The 26,291-nt window shown below is 43.0% G+C and overlaps 1 protein-coding gene across 1 annotated transcript in view; it reads right to left on the bottom strand.

Annotated features, from left to right (window-relative positions):
- dsd (attractin-like protein dsd) overlaps positions 1–26,015 on the bottom strand; it is a 116,158-nt gene extending 90,143 nt beyond the window's left edge. The window contains exons 1-8 of the mRNA XM_077645532.1: positions 25,710–26,015; positions 23,662–23,862; positions 19,748–19,873; positions 17,191–17,366; positions 9,995–10,495; positions 8,756–8,936; positions 5,738–5,892; positions 4,759–4,846 (exon numbers count right to left, since the gene is read on the bottom strand). Of these exons, the coding sequence (XP_077501658.1) occupies positions 4,759–4,846; positions 5,738–5,892; positions 8,756–8,936; positions 9,995–10,495; positions 17,191–17,366; positions 19,748–19,873; positions 23,662–23,862; positions 25,710–25,963 (1,682 nt within the window). The 5' untranslated portion in view covers positions 25,964–26,015. The remainder of the gene's footprint in view (positions 1–4,758; positions 4,847–5,737; positions 5,893–8,755; positions 8,937–9,994; positions 10,496–17,190; positions 17,367–19,747; positions 19,874–23,661; positions 23,863–25,709) is intronic.
- Positions 26,016–26,291: the final 276 nt, after the last annotated feature.

Here is a 26,291-nt window from a genome sequence, read left to right as displayed (position 1 = left end):
TTGCTCATGCGCACTTTATATTATAGAGTCATGAATGATGTTACAGGCATAAAAAACAAGAAGAGCATAATTGAAGCCACTGTATTCATGGATACAAAATGCTGATAAATAAATGTGCACGAGGTATAGAGAACACAACTGAGACAGCTGCAGTATATAACCTGTGTACGGTGCAGTATGGCATGAGGGGTTTGACATTCTGAAGCTGTGTGTGGGCTGAGAGATGCCACAGTGGAGGGCTCCAAATTCATTTCACCCAGTTTGGCGTCTTTAATGTGCATTGACATCGCACGGAACAGAGGCATGTTTGCATTCCAATTCCACTGAAATGCGGCCATGAAAGCCAGGATTTGACCCCACAGTCTTGGGCTCAGCAGCCAAACACCATAGCCACTGAGCCACCGCAGGCGGTCCTGAAGAGGTATGTGTGGCAGTGTAAGTTGTGTCAGATAAGAGAAAGCCTTGCGAATGAGATGAATGAAAGGTCTAATCTTAATGATATGCTGGAGAATATGTATAGTGAGGGCAACAACAGCAAGTCTCATGCTAACACCTGAACAGTAGCCATGAAAAACCTGATGCAATCAATCTGCTGAGGCGTTACAGCAGCCTGTGACATGAGCAAGGTGCCACGAAGGCCGTGTGGGCATACTAACACTTCACCACGCCAATTAGCTGAGCGTTTCAGCATTGCATTGCATGCTACTGCGGTCCACTCATGCAAGAAGCCATGTTTCTGCCAAGTATGATGAAGCAGGTGTGTGGCTGCACATGGCACATTAAGGCAGCAGATTATGGTAGTGTACCATGCTATGTTAAAACAGCCTCATTACAAAAAAGCGCAGAGCAACGGAGCAGCCTATTTTCAGAGAAGCACTTTTAGCAAGTGTTATGGCACACACAAGGCATTCACCAGTTCTGACTGAACAAAGCAAATTCTGACTTAAAGGTGCACTAAAGAGGAATCTGAACTATGCTTTTTACCAGGGGGAACTCTATCTAAATGCTCTGGGAATTCTTAGAAACTTCGAATTATTGTCCTGTGTGGCCGATTACCCTAATTAAATCGTATTAAACGTCCCGGCTCCCGCTTTTTTTTTTAAACTAAACACGGTAGATAGGCGGAGTCAACCAACGCATGAAGCACCTTTCAGCCAGTCCCGTGGCGGCTTCGCTTTCGCTTTTATTTTGTTTTTGCAGTGAGAGCTACATTACAGCAGCCGCTTCGCCTCTTCAGCATGGTCGCACTTTCGCTGTGGTTGCACCGCTCGGCACGCCATCTGGCATGACGTCACTCCGCCATTACCTCGTCGTGGAGCAGACGCTGCTCGCCTCGCCAGTTGTGCGCATGCGTAGTAGAGGAAGAGGGGCTGTCACAGTGTGTATATACATACTGTTCGGCATAGTGGGAGGCGAGCCGCAGCGTTTGTTCGGCATCACGTCAGCGTCTCGTCTACCGGCATGGTTACTCGGAACCCATAGGAGAGGGCGACCAAACACATGAGGGCATACGAACTAGCGTCTCCATACGGGGGTGGGGAGACATCGTGGGTAAAGCTCCTCAATTATCCCCTGTCTGTAGCTAATCGTACCATTCAGTGGCAAAGAGAACCTTATGCAGGGGCAAGGGGGACAATATCAAGGGTACAGAAGGGGCGCTGCTGCCTTCGCACAAACGGGCCGCGGCTTTTGGCCACACCAATCTTCGCCCACGAGGTATTTCCAGCGCCAACGCTGAGATCTGGCCTCGCCAGATATCTACGTCTCCTTGCGTCATCTCGCTCCAAGCGCCAGATTTTCGCCTCCGGTGACGCCAGTAGCCCACACGCTGATGTGGCGCGAAGAAATGCTGCCTTGTGCTTTGGCCGTTATTGAGAATGATGAGTCAGCAAGGCTGAAAGAAGCCAGACTTTGGCGTCGAAACGAAACAAGGACAAGACAGCATGCCGAAGAGACCGAAGAAGAACGTGTCAAACGTCTTGATAAGCGTCGTAATGACGACACGGCTAGACGAGCTCGCTTAGCCTCCGACAGTGAATCCGCGACAGTAGAAGACGACGTGCCGAGTTTGGCGTCTCTAAAGGAAGCCAGACTTCGGCGTTGGACCGAAACAAGCATAGACAGAGATTAGCCAAGTAAATCATCAGTAGCAGTACATTGCTTAACCACAGTGAAGCCTAAACGTAGTCATGGCCTGTAGCTCTCGCTACCTACCAGGCTTAACCAGAGCTAAAACACAGCCAATTTTTTTTAGATTCCTGTGAATAAACAGTTTCAGTCACAGAAAATATAGCCACAAATTAGGCCCACGGAAATAAAAATACACATGGACTCTTTGATTGACGTATCACCCTGCCCATGGCAAAGCGGCAAGCCGCCACGGGACTGGCCGACGCGATGGTTGACTCCTCCTACCTACCGCGTTGAGTTAAAAAAAAAAGGTAGAAGTCGGGACATTTCATCCGACTTAATTAGGGCAATCGGCCACACAGGACAATCATTCGAAGTTTCTAAGAATGCCCGGAACGTGTAGAACGAGTTCCTGCGGTAAAAAGACGAGTTAAGATTCCTCTTTAGTGCACCTTTAAAGGGACAGTGTGGACAAATTGAAGTTGGTTTGTATTGAAAACTAGGCCATTCTAATGACACAGTGACCATTCTCACCGAAAATGGAGCTTTTATAAGTAGGGGCCAGACTTTTCGGTACATACCGAAAAAGGTCAATATTCTTGGCATACAAGGCATAATAGCTATATGGCTGCTGAATGCTAGTTACACTCACTCAAAATTAACTAAGTAGGGAAAGTATCATTCAAGATTTCGTGGAGCTGGCATGTCAGACTAAATTAACTGCAGAACATTCTTTTTAGTACCTGTGACAACAGACCAAAACTTCCGTGGGTTAGAAACCAGGAACGATGGAATAGTGTTACTGGCATTAGCTACTGCTGAACAGAATTCACCGGCAATGCGGTGATAAATGAACCAGTGATCAGGATGATTTGTAACTTTAGTTCAACGTAACACACTTTTTTTTTGTTACGCAGGCAATTTAGCAAATTGTTAAACTATGGTAAATGGGGATTAAAAGGCACCCTTCTTTTAGGCATGCAGCGTTCAATTAACAACAGAAGTTTGTTTTTATACAGAGACCAGTTTTCATCTATTGTTCACTGTGAAAAGTTCACGAAGCAGTCTGTAATGAGACTCAAACTCTGCTGCTATTGATGAAACATTGGCTCTGTTGTAATGTAGCATAATTTTTCAGCTTTTTTTAGTGAGAACATGTGCATCAAGAGTGAAATGGATCATTACATGGTCGCTTATTCCTTGCAGGAACATTAGAGATGAAACCAATACGCGTGTTTTGTGAACAAGTGAATGCTGTCTATGAACAATGCCTCCACCTTTTTGTGTGAAAGACTCTGCTACTGCCCATGGCAATGAATCAACTAACAGCAGCGATTTGAGAAGTCTGAATGCTTTGCTGGCCATGCTGGTCACACAGTATGTGTTGCCTGCCGAGTCAGCTCCCATCTTTTGCATTTCTACCGGATGCAGGCAGCCCCAGACAGTGGACAGTACAGTTGATACATTCTGTGCCACTAGTGCTGTGCTACTTTCGTCGCTGCATAGGCATAGGATCGATAGACGAAGCTCGCGAAAACACACGTGATCAGATGCATGTAGATATGTGGCAACATATCGGTTATGCATAGCTGGCCAGATGTGCCCTCAGATGACTACATTCCTGTGGACCACAACGTCGCAGAGCCGCGTGCTCCGACAAAGCCGCTGACTGGCAAGTACGAGCACTCCCCTACTGCTAGAAATCTGATTAATGTGGCCAACCTGTCACCAGCTGCTATGAACGCTTCAACCATGATTAGTTACATCCCATCCCTAAAGTTGACTGTCGGCAGCAAGGGTCTTGGTGTGGAGAATGTGACCGCCCTGGAAAGCCTGAAAACAGCCGTGGTAGGGTCTGCTAATGCATAACTCCATTTTTTTTTTAGATATAAAGGCCACATTGGCGGACTAATATTTCTGGCTTTTATGCAGAGTCCACTTACAACAAACATCGCATATAATGAATGGAATCCACGTGACCTTCAGATTTGCTATAAGTGGGTTCGACTGTACCCTTAGGGGCATTTAAGGTGTACTATAAATAAATAATCAATAAGAGCCAGAGAATCAATTTTAACTGAAAGCCGCCGCAGTGGCTGAGTGGTTACGGTGCTTGGCTGCTGGCCCGAAAGATGCGGGTTCAATCCCGGCCGCGGCGGTCGAATTTCGATGGAGGCGAACTTTTAGAGGCCCGTGTACTGTGCGATGTCAGTGCACGTTAAAGAACCCCAGGTGGTCGAAATTTCCGGAACCCTTCACTACGGCGTCCCTCATAGCCTGAGTCGCTTTGGGATGTTAAACCCCCATTAAACTAAACTAAATTAAACTAAACAATTTTAACTGAGAACAATTTTTCAATAGAGTTGTCCTCAGCATCCCTTTAAGCAAGTTCACAGCACACAGGTTTATTTGCGAGAGTTCTTTACTTACAGAAAGAACTGAAATTCAATCAGGACTAGTAAGAATAAGCAAAACAAGTAAAGACCCCCCCCGCCCTTTTTAAAGAATATGTAAGCGAGTGCCAATATTTAAGTGTGTCACCTTAAGTAACAACAACCACAGCATTTTGAACAAAAACCCTTGCAAGTGAGCAAACAATTTCACAGCCACACAATGCTTATCACTCACTCGTTGTAGACCACGGCAGAGTGGCCAAAACGCTCTAGCTGGAGGTAGGACGATGAAGGCACAGACAACGTCTGCCATGAGTCACACTCTACAGAGAGAAAAATGGAGGAAACAAGACATTGCAAAAGCCAGACACCCTTTCACAACAATTATTATGCTACTTGCTCTACCTCCTCTGATCTTAGAAATTTTTCTTTCATTCACAAAGGTGAAACTGCATGCATGTGGGCATCATCATCATCAGCCTGACTGTTCCCACTGCAGGACAAAAGCCTCTCCCATATCTCTCCAACTAACCCTGTCCTGTGCCAGCTGTGGCCACCCTATCCCCACAAACTTTTTAAACTCATCTGCCTACCTAACTTTCTGCCACCCCCTGCTTAAGCTCGCCTTCTCTTGGAATCCAGTCTGTTATGCTTAACGAACGTCAATTATTTTGCTTTCACATTACATGCCCTGCCCTAGCCCATTACTTCTTGATTTCGACTAGGCTGTCATTAACACACGTTTGTTACCCAACCCACTCTGCCCTCTACCTGCCTCTTAACGTTACACCAATAATCTTCCTTTCCGCAGCTCACTGCACTGTCCTCAATTTAGATTAAGTTGAACCCTTTTTATTAGCCTCCATGATTCAGCCCCATAGGGGAGTGCCAGTATACCAGTAAGATACAGCAGTTGTATACTTTTCCCTTGAGAGACATTGATAAACTGCCAATCATAATCTGAGAGAACCTGCCAAATTGGCTCACCCCATTCTTATGTGGGCATATGTCACGGTAAAACATGCTGAAGTGCTCACCAAACTGCTAACAAATAATGAGTGGAACAATAAGCCAAGGCACAGGTTAAAGAGCAATTTTATGCACTGTTCCTATCATTCCAATACATTGTAATATCAATATCAAAAATTCAATTAAAAATTTTCTACCAACAGCTCACTGGGGCAGCATAGTAGGCTAGCAACATGACAACTGACCTATGTCATAGGCAAGAAGGTCGGCAGAGAAGCACTTGTCACCCGTGCTAAAAGCAGTGTCATTGTGGGTATTGCCGCCAAAGACGAGCATCATTCGATGCAACAGCACTGCACTGTGCAGGTAGCGATGAGAGGCGCTGGGTGCCAGTAGTGTCCTACAATGACAGCACAACACAGAACACAACTTAGCAAAGGGAGCTAACCACTGCCATAACTCTGTCCTTACCGCACCCACTGAGCATCATTAGCCCACTAACGATGACTCGCGCTCCGATTTCGGAACCTTCTGCATTGCTTACTGCCATGCTGCAAGTCTAGCTTGTAGTCAACAAACCAAGTTTTCGTTTCCCATGTAGTTTTCTTTTTTTCCCACAAAGCACCATTTTTTAAACGCGCTGCGAATACACGGTACCACACTCACTGTCCTGTAATGACGACTTTCCGCTTGACTTCTAAGCTTTCCTCGTTTCTTATGGGCACACTGCGTCATCTGGCTTGTAATCATACAAATAAAATGTTGTTTTCAGACGTAGTTCTTTTTTTCTTGCAAGGCGGCATTTATTGAACGCTTTCCAAAGAAGCGGTAACATCAAAGTCACTTGGCAGCCTCTGCATGCACGACGCGCTCCAGAACATCGCAAATCTCAGGACTCCGCTTTGTGTGCGATTGATTTTATCGACTACTCAAGCAGCAGCAAGTCTGAACATACTGCCTTTTCGTCAGGATTCAGTTCTAATATCAGCGATGATGGAAACCAGCCTGTCCCACAGGCGGCCGCGCTCCGGTGCCCAACTATAGGGTTTCCAGTTATTGTTTTGTGACAAGAATACTACTCAAGATAGAAGTTTGATTTTTTTCACAAGTAGCGGCCAATAGAATACCAAACATTTCACATATTACAGAAAATTCTTTGCATTTTTTCATTTTAGATACAAAAGTGTCTTCACAAGTTTTTATTTAAAAATCTTGTTTTTGGCAAATAAAATTTTCTGTAGCAAAGCACAACTCGTTATTCAATCTTATACAGTAAAACCTCATTAATTCGAAGTCGTTGGAACTGTGCAAAATATTCAAATTAACAGGGTTTCCGAACGAATTAACTGTCCACAGAAAATAAAAAAAGACCCAGGGAAAAAAATTGCATTGCGGGAACTCGCCAGCTTTACTGGACGGACTTTGTGGTTGCCGTATATCGTTGATCATTGAGCTCGTAGCCCTTGCTGGCAAAAAAAAACATGTCGACGCATACCCCTGCCCCGCGTGCTTCGTCCCATCACCGCATTCTGTTTTGTGGTTTCCCACAGGATGGCGTCGCAGCACGCGTGCAACTCAAAGCAACAAACGCGTAACGATGTAATCATAAGGACAGCAGTCTGAAGCCAATGGAAATAAAAAGCGAAAAAAAAAAATTCCGTCCACCCTGCCTCCACACTTGCGTGCTGCCCAACTGCAAGTGGCAAATTCAACCGCAAACAGTCTGTAGTTTCGGATTCCAGTGCAACACACACCCTGGACCCCCGGATATTATCGGAATCAGAAGTTTGCCTTTCGGTTTTTTGCGCTGAGAGTACTGGGGCTGGGGCGCTTCGTATATCGAACATCGGCATTAGTACTAATCAGCATCCCTCTAAGGCACCGCCTTGCAGCTCCGACAGGCCGTCGCTTCATCGGTTTGCAGCGAAATCGGGATCGGACATCCTCGCACGGTACGTCAGATCTTTGAATTAACCGGGCTGGTGCATGGCACCGCTTCAAATTACCCGGTAAAATTTGTTTGAAATTATGGGACCACAGAAATCCTTCGAATTATCCAGGATTTTCAAATTAACAGAGTTTGAATTATCGAGGTTTTACTGTATGCCTAAAAAGCACATTTATTTACCCTTGTTTTTGAGTATTTCATTAAATTTTAATTGCAGTAGTGTTTACAAAAAAGAGCTACTGAAACCGGCAAAATAAGGTCATTTTCATCATGGCAAGGAAAGAGTTAATGCAAGGCATAACCAAGATCCGTTTCTTACGTATCAAAACTTCTTGCTGTAAACACCAAGTAGACAGTCACATACTATCATATGCATCCCAAAAGAAAACAGGAAAGATGCAATGATGATGGTACAAACCATCAACACCAAAACAAGCACACCAACACACCAAGAACACAAAACAATGGCATGGTGCATTCCGCAATGGACAGACTCTAGAATACAAAAGTTTTATTACACACCCTAGAAACCTAAGGCCCTTGCAATCATTCCCGAACATAACAAGCTCTTTTTACATATATTAGAATGGGCAAGAAAAAGAATAAAAAATAAGTGCCCAGCCAGTGCCGCCGGAAGGTCTTTTTACAGTGGGAGCCGTTTCCACTAGCCATGCGCTAGTGATGCATGCATGGCACCATCGACATACGTTCGCACTGTGACTGCTTGGGGGCACTGTGTGCAACGCTCGAGAGGAGAAGGGAGTGTTTAGCGAGGGATGCTTCACACTGTACGGTCGCCTTGCTCACCACATGACCATGATGGTGCAGAATGGGTGTGTGAGGAGAAATCTTAGAGAGGGGAATGGAAAGCTTCAACAGCCTAGAGAGTAGAGGATGCTTGGTGCCGCTATATGCACACCCCTTGGGTAATACGAAACGGCGACGTCTAATGGTTCGATCAGGATGGCCCAAAACAGGTGGATAGGTTGAGCTTTGACAGCCTCGAGGTAGAGGAATACAATGATTGATGAATAAATGGTTACTTACTGCATACTGCTAACGCTGAGTTAAGCGATTTACACAGCGTAAACATTGCATAGATTTTTCATTCTCTACCCTGCTTTTCTCAGTTTCTCTTCAATCAGAGAACAAAAGCCTGTGATTATTCCACATAATTGTTTTGTGGCAGCGGATATGTAGAAGATCAACGCATTCAACAGAAAGAGACGACATATGGAGGCTACACTGTCCTTCAAATTTTAAACTGGCTCTAAAAGCACAGTGCATTCTTGAGGGTAACACAGTGCATACTAACCAGGTGCGCTCAAGTGGTTGGTAAGAGTACAGGTAATCCACCACAACGCCTGTGGTCGTCTGTGAATGGTAACCCCCAAACACCAAAATCTGGCGCCTGACGGGGTCATAAACACTCGAGTGACCATAGCCACCTTTCACAATGGCTCCCTTTGCTTGGACAATCTCCCATTTATTGGTACCTGCATGAAGAAAGAAAATTTTACATTACAACACAAGAAAGTTTTATTTCACTCATTCAAGAGCACAAAAATATACAGCATTCCATATGATTAGAAAAGTTGCAAGCAACTATCCTATGCTGAAGAGAATGCCAAGTTTTGTTTGAGGCAAAAATTTCTTATATGAAATAAAAATCCACTTAAGCCACTTTCAAGCAAAAGTACATTTCTGAACCACACCGAAAAAACAACATTAAAAAATGTATTAGAATGCATGTTCACTTGGCTCACTACTTGAACTTTCTAATAAATTATTTTATTTAGTCTACATGCTCAACACAAACTCGAGACAGAAGTGGCAAAAACTAAGCTATATTAATATGCAAATTCAAGAGGAGTTAGTTTAACCAAAATAACACTAATGCATTTTGAGCACTGGAACTAATTTTAATGAATGTCAGCCAGTGCAATCAATAGTAACAGGAATCAAAAATTAATATCACTGCCCTACTTCAGGCATACATGCTGACTTTTGAAATGCCATACAAGTCTTGATTTCAGAAATAGTGGTCCATTGTTACAACATGCCCCCCAATCACTCTCAGTACTCCTGTGCAGCAAGTGACTGTTTCCCAAGGCCAAACTCAATTCCAAAAATACTGGCACTGTGCAATGTTTTAATGTGCTTTAGGTTTTGGTATATATGATCTGTGCAGAAGAGAAGGCATTAAATGTCATACCAGTAATAACAGTTTTCATAACTCAGTGGCTTTCAAGAAAATCATAAGCTCACATAACACTTCTTAGGTTGAAACACCAGACTGTTACAGAAGAAACATCAGCACTACACTGTGGCAAGACAAAACATGGGCATATGTGTTGCATAAATTGTGACTTCTTTGAGAGGCGATGCTGAGGAAGATTACAAGAGATCATAAATGTTGACAAGCACAATACAGACAGGAGGGGAAGACAGATGTGACACAGCAATAATACTCTATCCCTCCGTCCTTGCTGGCCTTATCATGCTGCTTTGAGGTATTGCAATGCTTCTAAAATAAGCATTGATCTGAACCTACCAAAAGTATACTCCTGCACAACGTTGAGGTATCCGTAGTCGGGGTTGTGTCCAAAGATGACCACCATGGTGTTGTCAACGATGGCAGCCGTGTGGCCAGATGCAGTCAAGGGTGGGCACAGCTCATTTTGGCACTCGGGTTGGTGCGGCGAAAGCTGAGCCCACCGCAGTTCCTCAGGATCCCAGCGCCACAAGTCATTAGAAGTGCGGCCATCACGTAGTGTGCCCCCAAACAGGTACAATTTACCCCTATACATCACCACTGAATGACCATAACGGTTGGCTGGTGCACTGGTGGTGGTTGGCTTCACTGTGTGCCACTTCCGAGCGATGAAGTCATACTTGGCGATCTGCTGGTCAAGCTCTGTGAAGCTTTCCCCACCAAGGATCCACATGGCATCACCCAGGATCAGTGCTTGGTGCATGGCTCGTCCACGCACCCAGCCAGTTGCAGGCTGAGCCTCATAGTGTGGAGCACTCACTGCAATGCTGCAGTCTTCACCTGTGAAAGGCAACAATTTATGTTTGTTTCATGCTAACTACCCCCATACATAAACTGTTCCACCCTGGGTATTAATCTTGCAAGTACTACTTGGGACATTAAGAAAGACCAAAAGGCTAGTGAAAAATCAGTACCTGAGAACACCGATTTTTGACTTTTAATGCGCTAGCACTAGTAATCAGGCAAAACTTAGCGTTGTTGATTTCAAGCCTCAGTGCACGAGAGTGAAAAGCTCAGAACCAACAACGAAGAGGAAAATTGACGGCTACTAGATAGCTCATTTGAACTAATTGAACAACACACAAATAATCAAAACTTTAATCATTTAATCACCAGTGGTGTGTGAATTCAGCCCGCCAACACAAATCAGCCACACAATCAGAGTTGCTATGCTAGCACATACTCTTCTGCATCAGTCGCAATGATTGCATGTGAGCTTTTGGACAAATTTTTGAAGCACAAAAAGCCCCAGTTTTGAGCAACCACATGTGTTTTCAGCAGATGTACCAATATATGCCAGAATGGTAACATAGAAATTATGCATAAATATTGGCAGTATCTACTGCGAAGCATGCTGAACATTACAGTGGACGTCCAATAAACGAAACTCGGTTAAACGAAACTTACGCATAAACGGAATTAAGCAGGGTTACTTGGTAGGTTTTGTATATCTGCCACAGTAAAATTCTTTGCTTAATTGGAACACCACTAGCCTGTTACCCTCGGCTAAACGGCACAAAAGGTAAAAATTTGGAATCCTCCTGAGTGTATTTGTGCTCGCATATGTCAGCGGCAGTCTCGCAACCATGAACAAATTCTTCGCAGCCAACGCTATAGCCGGGACAAGCCAATCCAGTAAGGCGCTTGATTAATTTTGTTTTTGTTGTTGTTCTGCATTAGGCCTACGTGCGATCGGTGTTGTCGGTGTGTCGACGTGATGGAGAGCGTTAAGAAACGGGCGCACAAAGCGCTCTCGCTTGAAAAGAAGTTCTGCAGGAGCTTGAGCGAAGTTCCCTTTCAAAAACAGAAGTCGTGAAGAAGTTCGACATCCCGAAGTCAACGCTTTTGCGGATCATGAAAAACAAAACAAAGACACCATTCAAGAAGCTGTGAAGTCTGGGACCTTCGCTTCCAACCGGATGCGTATGAGGACGACACCGTATGAAGAACTTGAAAAGGTTCTTTTTCTGCGGTTTAAGCGTGCGCGAAGTGCCAGTTTTCCCATAACTGGACCCATTTTGGAGCAGAAGGCACGGGAGATAGCCCTGCAAATGGGGGTTGAGAATTTCAGCGTCAGCGACGGATGGCTTAGCAGATTTAAAAAGCGCCATGGCCAAGTCTTCAAAACCATCTCAGGTGAAAGTGCTGCAGTGAATTGAGAAGTCTGTGCTGACTGGCAACGCAGACGGCTGCAGGGGATTTTAAACAGCTATGAGCCACGAGACGTATTCAACGTCAACGAGATGGGCCTCTTCTACAAGGCGCTTCCATCGAAGACTCTCACCTACAGAGGCGAAACCTGTACAGGTGGGAGGCGCAGCAAAGAGCACATTACCGTGCTGGTGGGCACTAACATGGCAGGCGATGAAAAGATAAAGCTGTTGGTGGTAGGAAAATCGAGACACCCACGTTGCTTCAAGGGCATTCGAAATCTACCTGTGTCGTACACTGCGAATGGGAGAGCGTGGATGACAACGGCAATTTTCGAAAATTATCTGCGGGAGGAGGACACAAGGTTTACGAGGCAGGGCAGGAAAGTTGTCTTCATCGTAGATAATTGCCCTGCCCATGGCCAGGTGGAAGGGCTGAAGTCCATCAGCCTTGAATTCCTCCCTGCCAATGCAACTGCTGTCATCCAACCAATGGACCAAGAACTCATCCAGAATGTCAAGGTCCACTCGCTGCCAACTGCTTCACCGCATGCTGCTTTGTGCTGACAGTGCAAAGGATTATGTAATTGACTTGCTGTCTGCTATCCACATATTGGCCCATGCCTGGGAACAAGTTCAGGCAACAACAGTGCAGAGGTGCTTCCAACATGCAGGCTTCGAAGCACACGATCCAATAGCCCATGAAGAGGCAGGTACTGGTGATGAAGAAGCAGACACTACATTTAATCAAATAGTGCCCTCTGCCCCTTTCTCACGACAGGACTATGAGGACATGGATGCAAATGTACGCACCTGTCGCGAAGAAAGCCTCAAAGAAATTATTGCAGAAGTGCAAGCCGAGGACCACTCTTCCTCCAGTGATGAGTGCGAGGACCCTGTGCCCAGTGCAGTGCCAGACAGCGCAGCTAGGGATGCAGTTGCACTTTTGCAACACTACTTTGAACGTGAAGGGTGCACAGAATTTTTGCAAAGCCTTTCAAATATGCACAGTTACTTTGTGAAAGAGCAACTGAAGAATGTAAAACAGATCACAACTAATACATTTTTTTCTTCATACCCACATCAGTAAGGGCTGGTGCAAAGTAAATAAATATTTCTTCATGAAATATGTGTGCTTTGCTTAAATGAAACTTCTGATAAATGGAACACTTTTTAAATCCCCTTCAAGTTCCGTTTAGGAGGAGTCCACTGTATGTAACTAGTACATTAAGACATGACATGGGTTATCGGCACAAAGTGCTGTTGCATTGAGTAGGAGCAGCTTGGACATCCCCTTATACAGAATGTTCACCTACATATACACATTCTTATTAACTTACTTTAGCAATGTAAATGCTGCACTGCAGTGTTTCATCCCCATCAAAAATCCAGATAGGTGTGCACATTGCCTTCAACCATGATTAACAAAAAGAAAGCCAGGTGGTTGGTTGAAATAACAGTTGTGTGTAAATAGGCAGTTCTAGTACAGTGCACGCAGACATACGCAAAGGAATAGCGTACACTGAAAATAGCGTAATGCGCAATGCGCATGCCCTAAACGCTAATCGAGACCGAGCATTTGCGTACGTTAGGCTAGCATACGCTTAAATTTCAGTTTTGCATGCCTGGCCCATATGTACCCTACGAGATTAGCGTAGACAAGATGGCGGCTTCCAGGTCACCCGCTTCAGAGCAAATTTGTCGCTGTTACAGCAGCCGACACATTTTTCAGACTCTAATAATTCAGACTTGCGCAATGTTTCGGACCTTGCTAAGGAACCGTCATGCACCTCATGGGAACATGTACTATCAGCAACGAATGAAACGTGAACAAAAACGCCAACATATTAGCTCCTGGAGAGAAAATACAAGAGACATTGATTAACACTTCTGCAGAAGAGTTTTCATGCTTTCGAACTGAAATCACCCTTTGCCAGCATTTATCTTCCCCTGTCCAAGAGCATCTTATTTTGCTGCTTGTGGCTGAACTATCTTGTTCCCGTTTCACTTCTTGCTGATAGTACATTTTCGCGACCGATATTTTGGACTCTGTGGAGTACAAAACTTCAATATTTCAGACTGAAATAGTCGCGAGCAATACTATGAAGATAGTTTTTAAACCAAAAATTCATTTTTTTTTTGCTTATAAAAATGGCTGGTGGTTTAGCACTACTAAGCACGAAATATTGTGCGCAATCACAGTCTTTTGCAGGTGGACACCCCCGCCATATACCTGAAAGCGCGACTGAGGCGTCCATTGACCCAGGGAGCCAGTTATGCGCGTCTTCAACTTTTTCAACGCCCATGTCTATTTACCCAACGTACGCCGGCAGCCTATGCTCCGGTGCCGTGTTTCTGCAGCAATGCTGCCAACGCCAACACGTATCTAGTGCCATGTTTCTGTTACAACACTGTCCACACCAATGCATGCAGCGCATATCTCTGTCACTACCACCACATAGATCAAAGTGCGAATATTAGTTTGATAGTAGTATTTGTTGATGAAGACGATGTGCAACGCGCAGCATAAGAGTGTGTTGCAGTTTGACACGAGGCATGTTGGGCTGTGGTGATAGCCTAGTGCCCTCGCACAGTGGCCAGCGAAGCTGATCTGTTCATGCCACTGCGGGTTCGAATCCCAGTTGCAGATATTTATTTGATTTATTTTTATTTATTTATTTCACTTGGTATAAACCCACAAACACTGCAAGCATACAAACATTGTAAGATCTTGCTCGGGGTTTACCCATCAGAATAGTGCTTTCGCAAAATAGACGTGAGCGGGCAACAGAATGGCTACTAATTATAATAAAACCTAGTTAACTGCACTCAAATGTGATTTTGCAATGGTACCACACTAGGTGTAAAAATCTGTGTTCACAAAACATGGAAGCAAACCTTGTCTGCACTTAAGCCTAGTCATAACCGACATATTCTTCACTTTGCTTGTACCCGTACACTATCCAAAATTTTCTAGCATGTTTCTTGCGTGAACTCTTTCCTTACCGCACCATAGGCCATGGGTCATATATGACCTATGTTTTGGAAAATTCAAGATGGCGCTCCTAGACAAACTGCACCATCTAGTTTGCTCCTATAACACCATTTCTTTGACTTCAGTTGTTTTTTGGTTTGTTTTTTTTTCATTTTCTATGTGAGGAGGTGAAAATTTAATTTGACCGGACATAGCCCGCCGGTCGCTAATCATGGTGTCCGTTTCGCCATGAGCTCCTCAAAGACGAAAGGCTACATTGAGCACTTTTGTCGATTCTTATGCTGTCTATTTCTTTAGCAGTAGTGGTGAGTTAGACAACTACCGTAAAAACCGGACTATAGGTCGGACCGGAATATAGGTCGACCCCCTAACTAACCAATTCTAAAAATGAAAAAGATCTTTTTCAATGGGAAAAGTACCGAAAGACATCCTTACTTTGAAACAAATGCGACTCGAGAGGTTGCACAATGGTGACAGTATTTAATTTCATTTAAATGCTGCTTGTATGTACACCCGGCAAATTTTTTAACAATATCGCGCACCAATCGACCCACGTGTTTGTTTCTGGCACAGGCAAGTACGGCGCCGTAGAGCAAAGCCCTCCTCTTCATGAATCGCCACAACCAGGATGGCGAGCCTTTGAATTGCGCCCTCGTGAGTCTAAAGGCACGCGTTATCTCTGCCGCTTTCACGCGGATGCATTCGGCAGTCACAGGCAGCGATCTTGCTCGCAGCGCAACGTTTCCTTCCTATTCTCGATACACTACGGTCTGCCCACGAAATGATGTTTTCTTCTGGTTGCTGCAAGTTGTAATACGCAGCTTCTGCCTCCGCCAGTACTGAATGCTCTTTTCGGATACTTCTAATTTGCGCTGTGCCGCCAGGTTCCCGTGAGCTTCCTCGTACTCAATCGTGTTTTTCTTGAAGGCGACAGTAAGTAGCCGTTAGCTTCCGCTTTGCATCTACTGAAACGCAAAATGGCGGCACTGCTGCTGATGGCGATGGTGGCTGTTGACTTCAGCCACCCATTGTTGCAAGACTTCAGTATTTTTTCCGCCAATGACCGGTATATAAGACGAGGGTCGACTTTTCACCATGGTTTTTTGAAAAAAGTTTGACCTATATTCCGGTTTTTACGGTATGTGGAATGGTCGGATTTCAGTTCCGATTGCGACACTTAGCCTCAGAAGCCCGTGACATCAGCACGTGCTCACGCATTTGGTTTTGCCATTCAAATTGTATTTTATGCCGTGTGCTTGATTTGTAAATGACGAGAGTGGTTTTATTTGATGCTTTAGGGTCTTTATAACATACTGCAAAGATATTTTACCAAATGCGTCAGCAGATTTTTGATTATGATGATGTCAGGAAAAGCCACACCCTCTTTTAGGGCTTTTTTCAGTGATCTTTTTATTTATTATTACTACAAGCAAAAAAAAATTTTTTTTTAAGTAGTAACCACAAGGTCTGCTATAAGAAAAAAAAAAAACTCAGAACAAGTGTAATGTGCAGCATGTCCCACTTAAATGTCTGCACGTGACTGGTTTCTCTAGTGGCACAGCAGTCATTTTGCTTAACTTGAAAGGCCATGGAAAGTGCAGAGTATTATATACGCAGCCAAAATTTTCAAAGAATGGTAGCTAAGAACATATGCAATGTTTAGTATATTTTAATTTTTTCTGTAGTCAATTTCTGGCTCAGTACAGCGGCTTATTTTTGTTTTGCTTGTAATCTCTTTTTGCGTTACCAAATCAATTTTTAAAAAGTTCTGCATACACAACTCTGGTGCTTTTTTCGTTCAAAAGTGCAACTAGTAAGCTGCATCATGCACTACAATGTGCGATGCATTAGGAGATTCTAAAAAAAAAAAAAAATTCAATACATCCAAATTTGGCCATCTTTGCGCAGTAAGGAAAGAGTTAATCTACTGTACAGAAAGCATGAGAATAAAACTCGGGTTTCTCTGCTTGCTGTCGTGCCATACTATCACGAAAATTTACCTTAGCCCGAGCAAAAATTTCTTTTCTCAAACCATCACACCCATATGTGAAACTGGGCAAGCTGGTTTCTCCACATATCTCAGCTGACCCAACCAACATGGCCAAGCTTGACCACGTTCGTTGAGTCAGTTGAACTGGATCAGATGAGATGAGTCAGCACTGAACATACTCATCAATAATGACGAAGAATAACATTGCTTAACAAAAGAGCACGAGTGGAAGAAAGAGAGAGTGAAGTCAAATGCATAAAAAAAGGGGGCCTGAAACAAAAACAGGAGAGAAAAGCCACAAAACAAAGCAATTGATGGCAACGCAGGCTACACTTTTCACCTTTCATGGATGTGTCACAAATACAGTGCCCCTCCTCCTTGTCACAGGCACCACCGTTGCAATCTTGTGGACACACTTGCGTGCTACAGTCATCTCCTGACCAGCCTGGCGAGCATTGGCATGCACCATCCACACATTCACCGTGGGAGGAACAGTTGCGCGAGCACCCGTTGACGCTGCATGTGACACAGCACAATACACAGGGTCAAACAGCAGCCTTTAATGTGCCATTATACAGTTGTAAGCATAAAAATAGTTTTTCTCAGATTAAGAACAGAAGTCTTATTTTTTTTTCCCCAAAGCCATCAAATGCCTGTCACACATGCTCTCACTACTTTTCATTGCATTATTCAAAAGCCATAAAAATTAAATCCAGAAAAAAAGTATCCATGCTAGATAAAAGCATACAGCTAGGCTTAGTGCGCATTCTATTTTTCTGCACAGGAAGTTCCACTTGGGCCAAAGGACTCTGAATACTCTTCTCTATTGGGTCGCTACCCACTGGTTATAGCTATGCATACAACTCCAACATTAAACCAACAATTAAGCCAAATGACCGCATCAAGACTTCAACGAGTGATTCAAAGGTCTTTCAGACACATAAGCATGCAATCTTGCACCTAGACCCTAGCAACTGTGCAAAAGCATACGACTGTAGGAGGGTGGATGCCGCAAATTACAAAACAAGTTTCAAAACAAGTTTAAAAATTCATTTTGTTAAAACAAGGTAAAGCACAGTGATAAAAAATGATGCAACTAGCAGTCCTCATGTTGCCACAGGGCAACAAAACATTTTAAGTTTATGAAAATATCATGAGTGAAATGCAATGCACCTGAAAAAACAAAGCTAATGTTATAGTCAGTTAAGCGTGTCTCACAATTAAGGAAAGCATTTTTGCAAGACTGCCTTAAGTCCTCTTAAGTCAACAGATCTACCATGTAACAGCACTGCAATTACCTCAAGTCTGATGAAATGAGGATATCACAAGTCTTGAAACCCCTGTGCAACATGCATATTTAACTCAATGACACTAGGACTTTTACATATTCCATTTCAGCTTTCTGTTTTGCCTCATATAAATGGCACAGAATAAGCATTTGAATCCAGTTGAGACCAAACCACAGGGAAGTGCTACTCAGCTTCATTCTCTTCCCTGAAGAGAGTTCAAAGAGACACCAAATTTTGGATTTATGTTTGTTTTTCCTTGGAGTGGAGTGATGTGCTGCACGATGGTATACATGAGTCACGACAGAAAATTCTACACTAGCTGAACAGTTACCTTGATTTAATTTCTCATGTCATTTCAATTTCAAATACCGAACAATGAATGTGACGTCACAGAAAACAAAAACTGTGATATAGTCTTTGTTAATTTTTTGCCATTCCAACTCTTGGGCAGGCTTGCACAAGAGTTGATGTGAATTAAAACGAAGAAAGCAGCAATTGTACATTCATAGGCATAATTTTGTATGCCCCACGTGTCCTGAACACATCTGTTACATCAGAGCCGTCGTTTGGCAGTTGAAACCGAAAGTGAAACAGCGTGAGAGAAAAAATACTCAATTATAAGCTATTTACCACTTGTTCACACAGTCCATGTTGCTGTCTGTTTTCTAATATGCTGTGCATCACGCTAAAGAGGAAAAACAACTAAAATTTGGTGTCTCAACTCATTTAAATTTTTGCACACACAAGAACAATGTACATCTGGAAAGGCATAATTTATACATTAAAATGGACTCAAAAACAGACTTTAAGATGCCTGAGACTAGGAGTCAAACCACTTAACATAGGTTTTCTTTAAAACAAGACAACAGCATACTTCCTTTCTTTTTCTAAATTGACAGAGGACTAAAGCCTTCAATAAAGTAACCTAAAAATTCTCATACATTTTCAGTTCCTTACTGAAAGCTCTGTGCCACTTCAAGAAACATCAAATTTGCATGCACTGCTTTATTAAAACTGGACCCCGTACACAAGCAGGTGCATGTAGTAAGACACAGGCTTTAAAGCTACCAAGACAAGCATTACATGAGTTCCCTTTCAGCATGCTCCTAAAGAACATAACTAAACGTGACTATAGTCCAGACGACTTCCAGTTGCCTGAATACCTCCAGAACTGTGAACGATGAATGGCCCGATGTCCCTCAAAGGTGCCACCGGCAGACTAGCACAACAAATTTGAGATTACAGAGCACGGCAGCAAAATGTCTCAGAGAAAGGAAAGTTCTCTAAGGTCCCAGTTGATATGCGATGCCAGAAAGGGAAAAACAAAATTGGAGATAGACACTAAGAGAACAGAACCAAATGCCGAGAAAGCTTCCAAAACAGTAAAAAGGCCATCATGTGATCCCCTCCTCAAATAAAAAGAAAAGAGAAAACAGCATTTAAGAAAGTTCAATCAAAGATGACGTGAAATAAAAGAATAGAGCTGGTATCAGCTCTGTATACTGCTCTTTCTATAACACTGTTCATGCTTTCAGAGTCCGATGCAGTCATAATGAACTGCCACATTTGAATGACTTCAGAAGATAAAAAAGAAAGCGAGTTACGCACCTGTAAGTTAAGTTAAATCCGCTCATATTATATACAGCGTCACTGTAAAAATGAACAAAGGCACTCCCAGAATGAGTGACAATTTCAGGAAGCTTTGTGGAACTTCCTTTTGACAAGAGGAGGCCACTGAAAAAAGATGACAGATAAGAATATGTTAAAAGCAAAACTGTGAAACGTTACCAATAGCCCCTCAACAGTACAAAATGATCCAAGTTCTTTTACACCATCCCAAATAGATGTCTACTAAAAGGACAGCACACATTACAAGAGCAACCAAAGCAGTCCGTTTTTCATTATTTTGTTCCCCAGAGGACAACGCACAGCCAAGCTTTCAGGCATAACATATCATTTGCTCTCAGAGCACCTACCTAAAATAGAATCAAATAGAAGCCCACAGAATAAACCAACCCTTTGCAGATGGCACATTAATTCATAGTCTCTACCTTGAAATATGATACACATATTAAAAGGGGGGGGGGGGGGGGACAAACTGTTGCCAAAAATTAATGACAGAAGCAAACCAGCACAAAAATCACATATCCTATTTAAATAATGTAAATGACTGCTTCACTTCCAACAGCCTTGTACCAAAATATACAAAAGGCCGATTTTGCACCACAAAAATTAATCTGACAAAAACTCCCACAATTTACCCCATGGGAGGAAACAGTACAAGTAGGCAAAAGATACATTAAATATTTATTTCAACCAAAGTGCCATACTAGGACTAAAACTAGAAGTGAAACTAGCTGGTTCCGGACTTCAAAAATTTTTTTTCTCACCTCAAACACAATTAACTCCACTAAAAATTTCTAGGTTAAAAGCAACAAAGTTGGTATATATAATGAGCCATCTCATGTATGTTAATCTGGAGGGCCTTGATCCTTGATTTAGTCCGAATCTCAGGAAAAATTCACTTTCTGCAAAATTTATAAATATTTTTTAAAAAAGTCTGTTCAACAATTTCAAATTATTTTTAGCATGAACTATAGCAACACATGAAAGGGGGGGAAAGTTCTAGCTGATAGGGTAACGATGTTTACGTAAAAATTTCTGAAAACGACACAGTTTGTTGCTTTTTTACTGAACCAAAAAAGGTGGAAAATTTTTGCAGGGTTTCATTACTCAAGTGACATGAAAGAGCAACGCAAATGAAATATTTTAAAATAATGTTTGTCACTGTACCATTTCACATTCGATCCAAAAATTTCTAACTCCAACCAACTTTTGCTTCATCGTGGAAATGCCAAAAGTCACTCATGTGAGCAAAAAATGTTAGAGAAAAATACTTTGTTGAAACTTCATTCACACAATCGTCAACTAGTCAACTTTTTTCGAAAGAATCGGCGGTGGTCGCTTTCGGGTCCGGGACGTTTTGTGTGGAATGACCCTGGTTTGTTCTTTTTTATTAATAGTGATTATTCCCTTCATTCACGCTTTTATTTACAGCAAGTACAAGAAGCTTAGAAGGATATCTAGACACTACTTTCTGGTAGTAACTGTGAACAAATACTTTGTACTTGAATAACACATTTAGTACACTAGGTGCCGTTGGGTAAAATGTAGCTGCTCAGCACTAAATATGTCAGCAATGAAATTTGAGTGGCATCAAAGTATTTGCTATCTTTTTTCTTAAATATGAAAGCATGTATAAAATAAATATAGTTATTACACCATATATCTCATCATTATCTGCCTACACAGAAAAGCTGCCTCTATATGGCACAGTACTATTTCACTGATGTTGGAAACATTACCAGCATTAAATGCCTCCCAGATTTCAAATTGTTTTATGCTGTTTTTATTTGCATAAGGCACAGGCTGAGAATGTTGCTCATGATGCCTACATGCAAAGAGAAACAGCACATAAAAAAAAGCACACATCACAATAGTGCTAGTACTTCACTAGGTCAGTTTTGGCAGTGTACTATCAGCAACCAATGAAACGCTAACAAGACAACTGAAACACTAAGAGCAAAACAAGAAGTCCTTAGCCGGTGAAAGCTCAACACTAGCAGGCGGTAATTTCACTTTAAACGTGCAAAAACTTCCTGTTAGAAGTGTTAACCAACCTCGCTTGTACTTCGTCTCGAAGAGCTAATATGTTGGTATTTTTGTGTTGGCACTTCAGTAGTTCTCTTGTTCGCGTTTAAATCAATGCTGACAGTTAACAGTTAATATGTACTTGTTAATGTACTAGGCACTTTAATGTGCCTACACAAACTGTCTCAATTCATAAAAGCCAGAGAAAATGAGTAGGTTGAGTCCAGCAAACTTTCTTGTGGCAAACCCAGAAGACTGCAAGATCAACCGATAATCGAAGTCAGATGCCAAACCTATCAATGACCTGTTATATATAATAATAAATCATAAGCATGAGTGAAACTGGGGCAAAGAACCTAGAGAGAGATAATCTGCGATGACACCATAGGCCTAAATGCAAAGAGGTGCGGCCCATGTTGCCTCCTTGACACAGCATTGAAGTGGAAGGGAACTTTAAAAAACGTCAAAGCCAAGCTCAATTTTCAGCTGTGTATCACATACAGTCTAACATTTTAGATGAGCTGCTTGCAACATGATGAATGCACCGTTCAGCTTTATATGTCAACCATGATCTCACATGAGTACGCTTTTAGCTGATGAATACAAGTACCAAATGTGAATAAAACAATTTTTGTATGATTCTGAAGAAAGAATGCCTCACAGTAGGAAAGACACAGGCTTTGAGCATGAACCCAGCTAAGAACCAAGTTTGTCTCATCATGCTGAAAATAGTGCCACACAGGACGTCATTACCACTGTCTCAGTGATACCTTTGTCACACAAACACTTTGGATATTGACCGAATCAATTAGGACCCACTTTAATGCATAGCCAACACTGCCACACGGCCAATGCTTCCTGAAACATAATAAAGATTTTTTATTTGGATTGGAAAGTTGCTACTGCTATCTTTGTACCCAAGGAACAAACTAATAAGTGAACTAACTTCTTACATGTGCACAATTCGAAACTTACACAGCAATATTTTAATCAAAAGGGTTGTTTACTTGTACTTAGCTAATTAATGAACCATTTTTTTTTCTACAGCTTGTACGACTACAGGTGTATGACCGTACCACCTGGCATCACTAAGAATAAAGTGGGAACATGTAACAGTGTTGTATGTCGAGCGTGTCTAAAACATCAATTGGGATTGCACCCAAACAAGACAAAAAGTGATCATGTGATAGTGGTATAAATTTACAACACGATGCAAAAAGGTTTTTCAAACCAATCAGTACAGGGTAATCAGAAAATTAGGTGTTATCCATGCCACACAGGTGCTGTTTGTATTACTTATGTGCACAATGCTGAATAACAGAAAACAGTGTCCACATTGTTTCTTGCGTCCTCGTCTTTTTGTGCTAGAAATTCAGAAAATATGTATCAACCTAGGCTACAAGAATGTTCTCGCACGAAAATTAAGACATATTGAAACCAAAAGTTAGCAAAAAGAAATGCATGAAGAAAAAGAGGAAGTTTTGCACACAACCACTATAGTACAACCAGCCACCATCACTCTGCATAATTATTAACAAAGTGTCTATAAACACACACCACATTTAAACACACAGCAAGAATACTTGTGCACTACATCACCAGTTTGCGACACATTATCAAGCAATATAGTATCACCGAAAATCAAAGAAAAAACATACACTGCCGCAGTGTGTTTCTTCTTTCATTTTCACACCACCTGCCTCATGCACAGGGTTGGCAGGTTGGTATCAAGACTAACAAAAAGAAAGCCCTCAGAAGGGGAATAAAAAGAAGGATTTCATGACCAGTGAAAATGAAAACCGCAGAGTACCTTACAGAGCTATATTCTTCAAAGAAGTGGTTTGCAAATGAGAAGAGAAAAGAGGACTTGCCTGTATGCCGCCACCATGGGAGCAAACATGGAGTCACCGTCATACACATACAGATGGTCCCAGCCACACTCAGTCTCAAAATGTGTAAACTCAAACCTAATAGTCGCATTGCGGATGCCACTCTCAATGAGCCAAGTACACTTCATGTCTTTGCTGTAGTTGCCTATCCCATTGGTTATTACCCCATTTGGCTCTGTCAACCTGCAAGGCAAGAAAACAAGAGTTTTATTACAGAGATCCCTCCACGTTTTAACAAGAGAGGCTGTATCAATACATATGAAGATAACATCTCCCCAAGAAGTTTACTCAAGTAAACAGAAGGTGCAGAAGGTAGTTGAATCTCAGTACAGAGTGCATACAAGGGTTACTAATAGAGGTGGTGAAAAACGGAAATGTGCCCACAGATAGATGAATTGACACATGAGCTATGATGGATGCCGCAGTGGAGGGCTACGTATTAATTTAGACCACCTTGGATTATTTGACGCACTGATAGCACTCAGCACATAGGCACCTTTGGCGTTTCGCCTCCACAGAAATGCAGCCACCACAGATGGGAATGTAGCTGCGTCCTCTGGCGCAGTAGGCGAGCGCCCTAACCGCTAAGGCACCGCAGCGGGTGAATACAGCTGTGTTATAAAAGCAGCACTCACACCAGTCAATGAAACTGACAGGCTTTTTAACAGTCAATAATGAAAGGATTTGTTGTAGCAATAACAGGGTCATCTCAACACTGAGGCACCAGCCAGGCAGATTACTTACATGCACTGTCAAGAGGAACCCGGCATTATTATGTTATGAAAGTCTCTACCAACAACAGGGTTGCAAACTGATTCAACACTGCAACTTGACTAAGGGTAAGCTAGAGAAGAAACTACAAACGCAGCTTAAAACAAATATGCAAGAAAAATAACTGGACATTTTGTCAACTGCTTCCCAGAACACTTTTCCAGGAAAAGGCACTCCCACTGAAGCAGCTGATGTCTGCTGTCTTATGTTGGCAGACACAGTATAACACATTTCCAACAGAGAAATAATTTAACAAGTTTACAGTGAACCATGCAAAATAGATTTCCACTGGCATGTATGCAGCTTGCTAAAGAGAATACAATTTCCCGTTTGACTTATTGGTACTAATGGAAGGGCCTAAGCATTCATAGTTTGGAAAATGTTACACCACAAAGCTACCAGATCAAGTACACAGCCATACCATGTCATGTGAATCCCCCAGGCTGATAGGTAGTTGGCTAAATTTGCACACAATTAGTAAATGAAAACCAGGCAAACGGAACTTTAGCCACTTCGTAAATAAACACTACACACCAAAAGCATCGTGCGCGAAGGTTTAGAATTGACAGGCACTTCCGAGTTTTCTTGAAAGTCGACAGCAGAACAAGAAACTGCGCACTGCACGCTCCTTAGCTACGGTAATTATTTCTACGATTATAGACACGTTGTATCGTTTTCCGAAAAACCGGTCCAAACACCCGATTATCAACCAGCGCAATGCTCCTGATGCGCTGAACTCCGACACGACAGATGCTAACAAGCCGAGCGCCGTTCGCAGCATATAAGGCCCACAGCATCCAACCTCCACCTGTTACTCAGTTGACTGCTGCACCGATCCTAAGCTTCGACCTGCATATGAGCCGTTCATCGCAGATCGCAGATTTGGGATCGCAATCTGAACGCCGCGTGCAGAACAGAGCGCAGCCGCCACACGCATCAGAGGCAAGTGCTTCTATGCGAGCATCACTTTAACGGCATCCCAGTCTTTCAAGCCCCATTTCGCCTCAGGTGCCGTCACTATTTAACACTTCCCTCAGCTGCAACTTGCATTCGGTATGTCAGTGCCACGCGAGCAAGGATGAAAAGCAATGCCTGAGGTGCATCGAGAAAGCGACATCAGAAAAGAGGGCATCACCAAGACCACCGCGAAGGCATGGCGCACGGAGCGACGCCCCGCACAGCGCCGGACGGTTTCCTAGTGGCGGATCACCGCTTGACAACGGCACTGTGCAAATGAACGAGCAGAAATATAATTTTACCTCACTCGACCACCACACCGTTGACACCCAGGGCCCTGCCAGCCAGGGTAACATAAACAACGTCCGTCCCCCGTGCAGTTCCCGTGCCAGCACTCTGTATCACCGCAAAACGTCCTTTGGGCGTCGGAAAGCTGCCATGCGCATAGTAAGAGCACGAAGAGTATCATTAGCCAGCATCGTGGATCAAATAGGTGAAGCCGTTTTCTTCTAGACTTTCTTCTGACCATACAAAAGCAGATAACAAATTCCATCATCGGAGTGCCATGTCCTCGGATATTTGGGCGGACGTGGGAAAACGCCGCTAGGGTCGCTGTTGTCATCTGCATCAGTAGGCGTAGTTCACTGACCCAAAAATTCGATTAGACGCAAGTTTAAAATCTGAATTTTACCGGAGCGTTATAAAAAAACTAACTCTTGCGTAATATATACATTGAAAGCTATGCAGTGAGAAAAACTGCGGCGTAGTTCCCATAATGGCGCCATTTTTAAAGGGGGCAACAGCTGATCGTATACAAATGCAGTGCCTATAAAATAAACTAGGAGTCACAACATAGTTCAGGTACTCAAGGAGAATATATGTTT

This window comes from Amblyomma americanum, chromosome 1, assembly GCF_052857255.1.
Source record: "Amblyomma americanum isolate KBUSLIRL-KWMA chromosome 1, ASM5285725v1, whole genome shotgun sequence".
Classification (NCBI taxonomy): Eukaryota; Metazoa; Arthropoda; class Arachnida; order Ixodida; family Ixodidae; genus Amblyomma; species Amblyomma americanum.
Note: the sequence above shows the minus strand (reverse complement) of the source record. Positions and strands in the feature narration are given on the sequence as shown.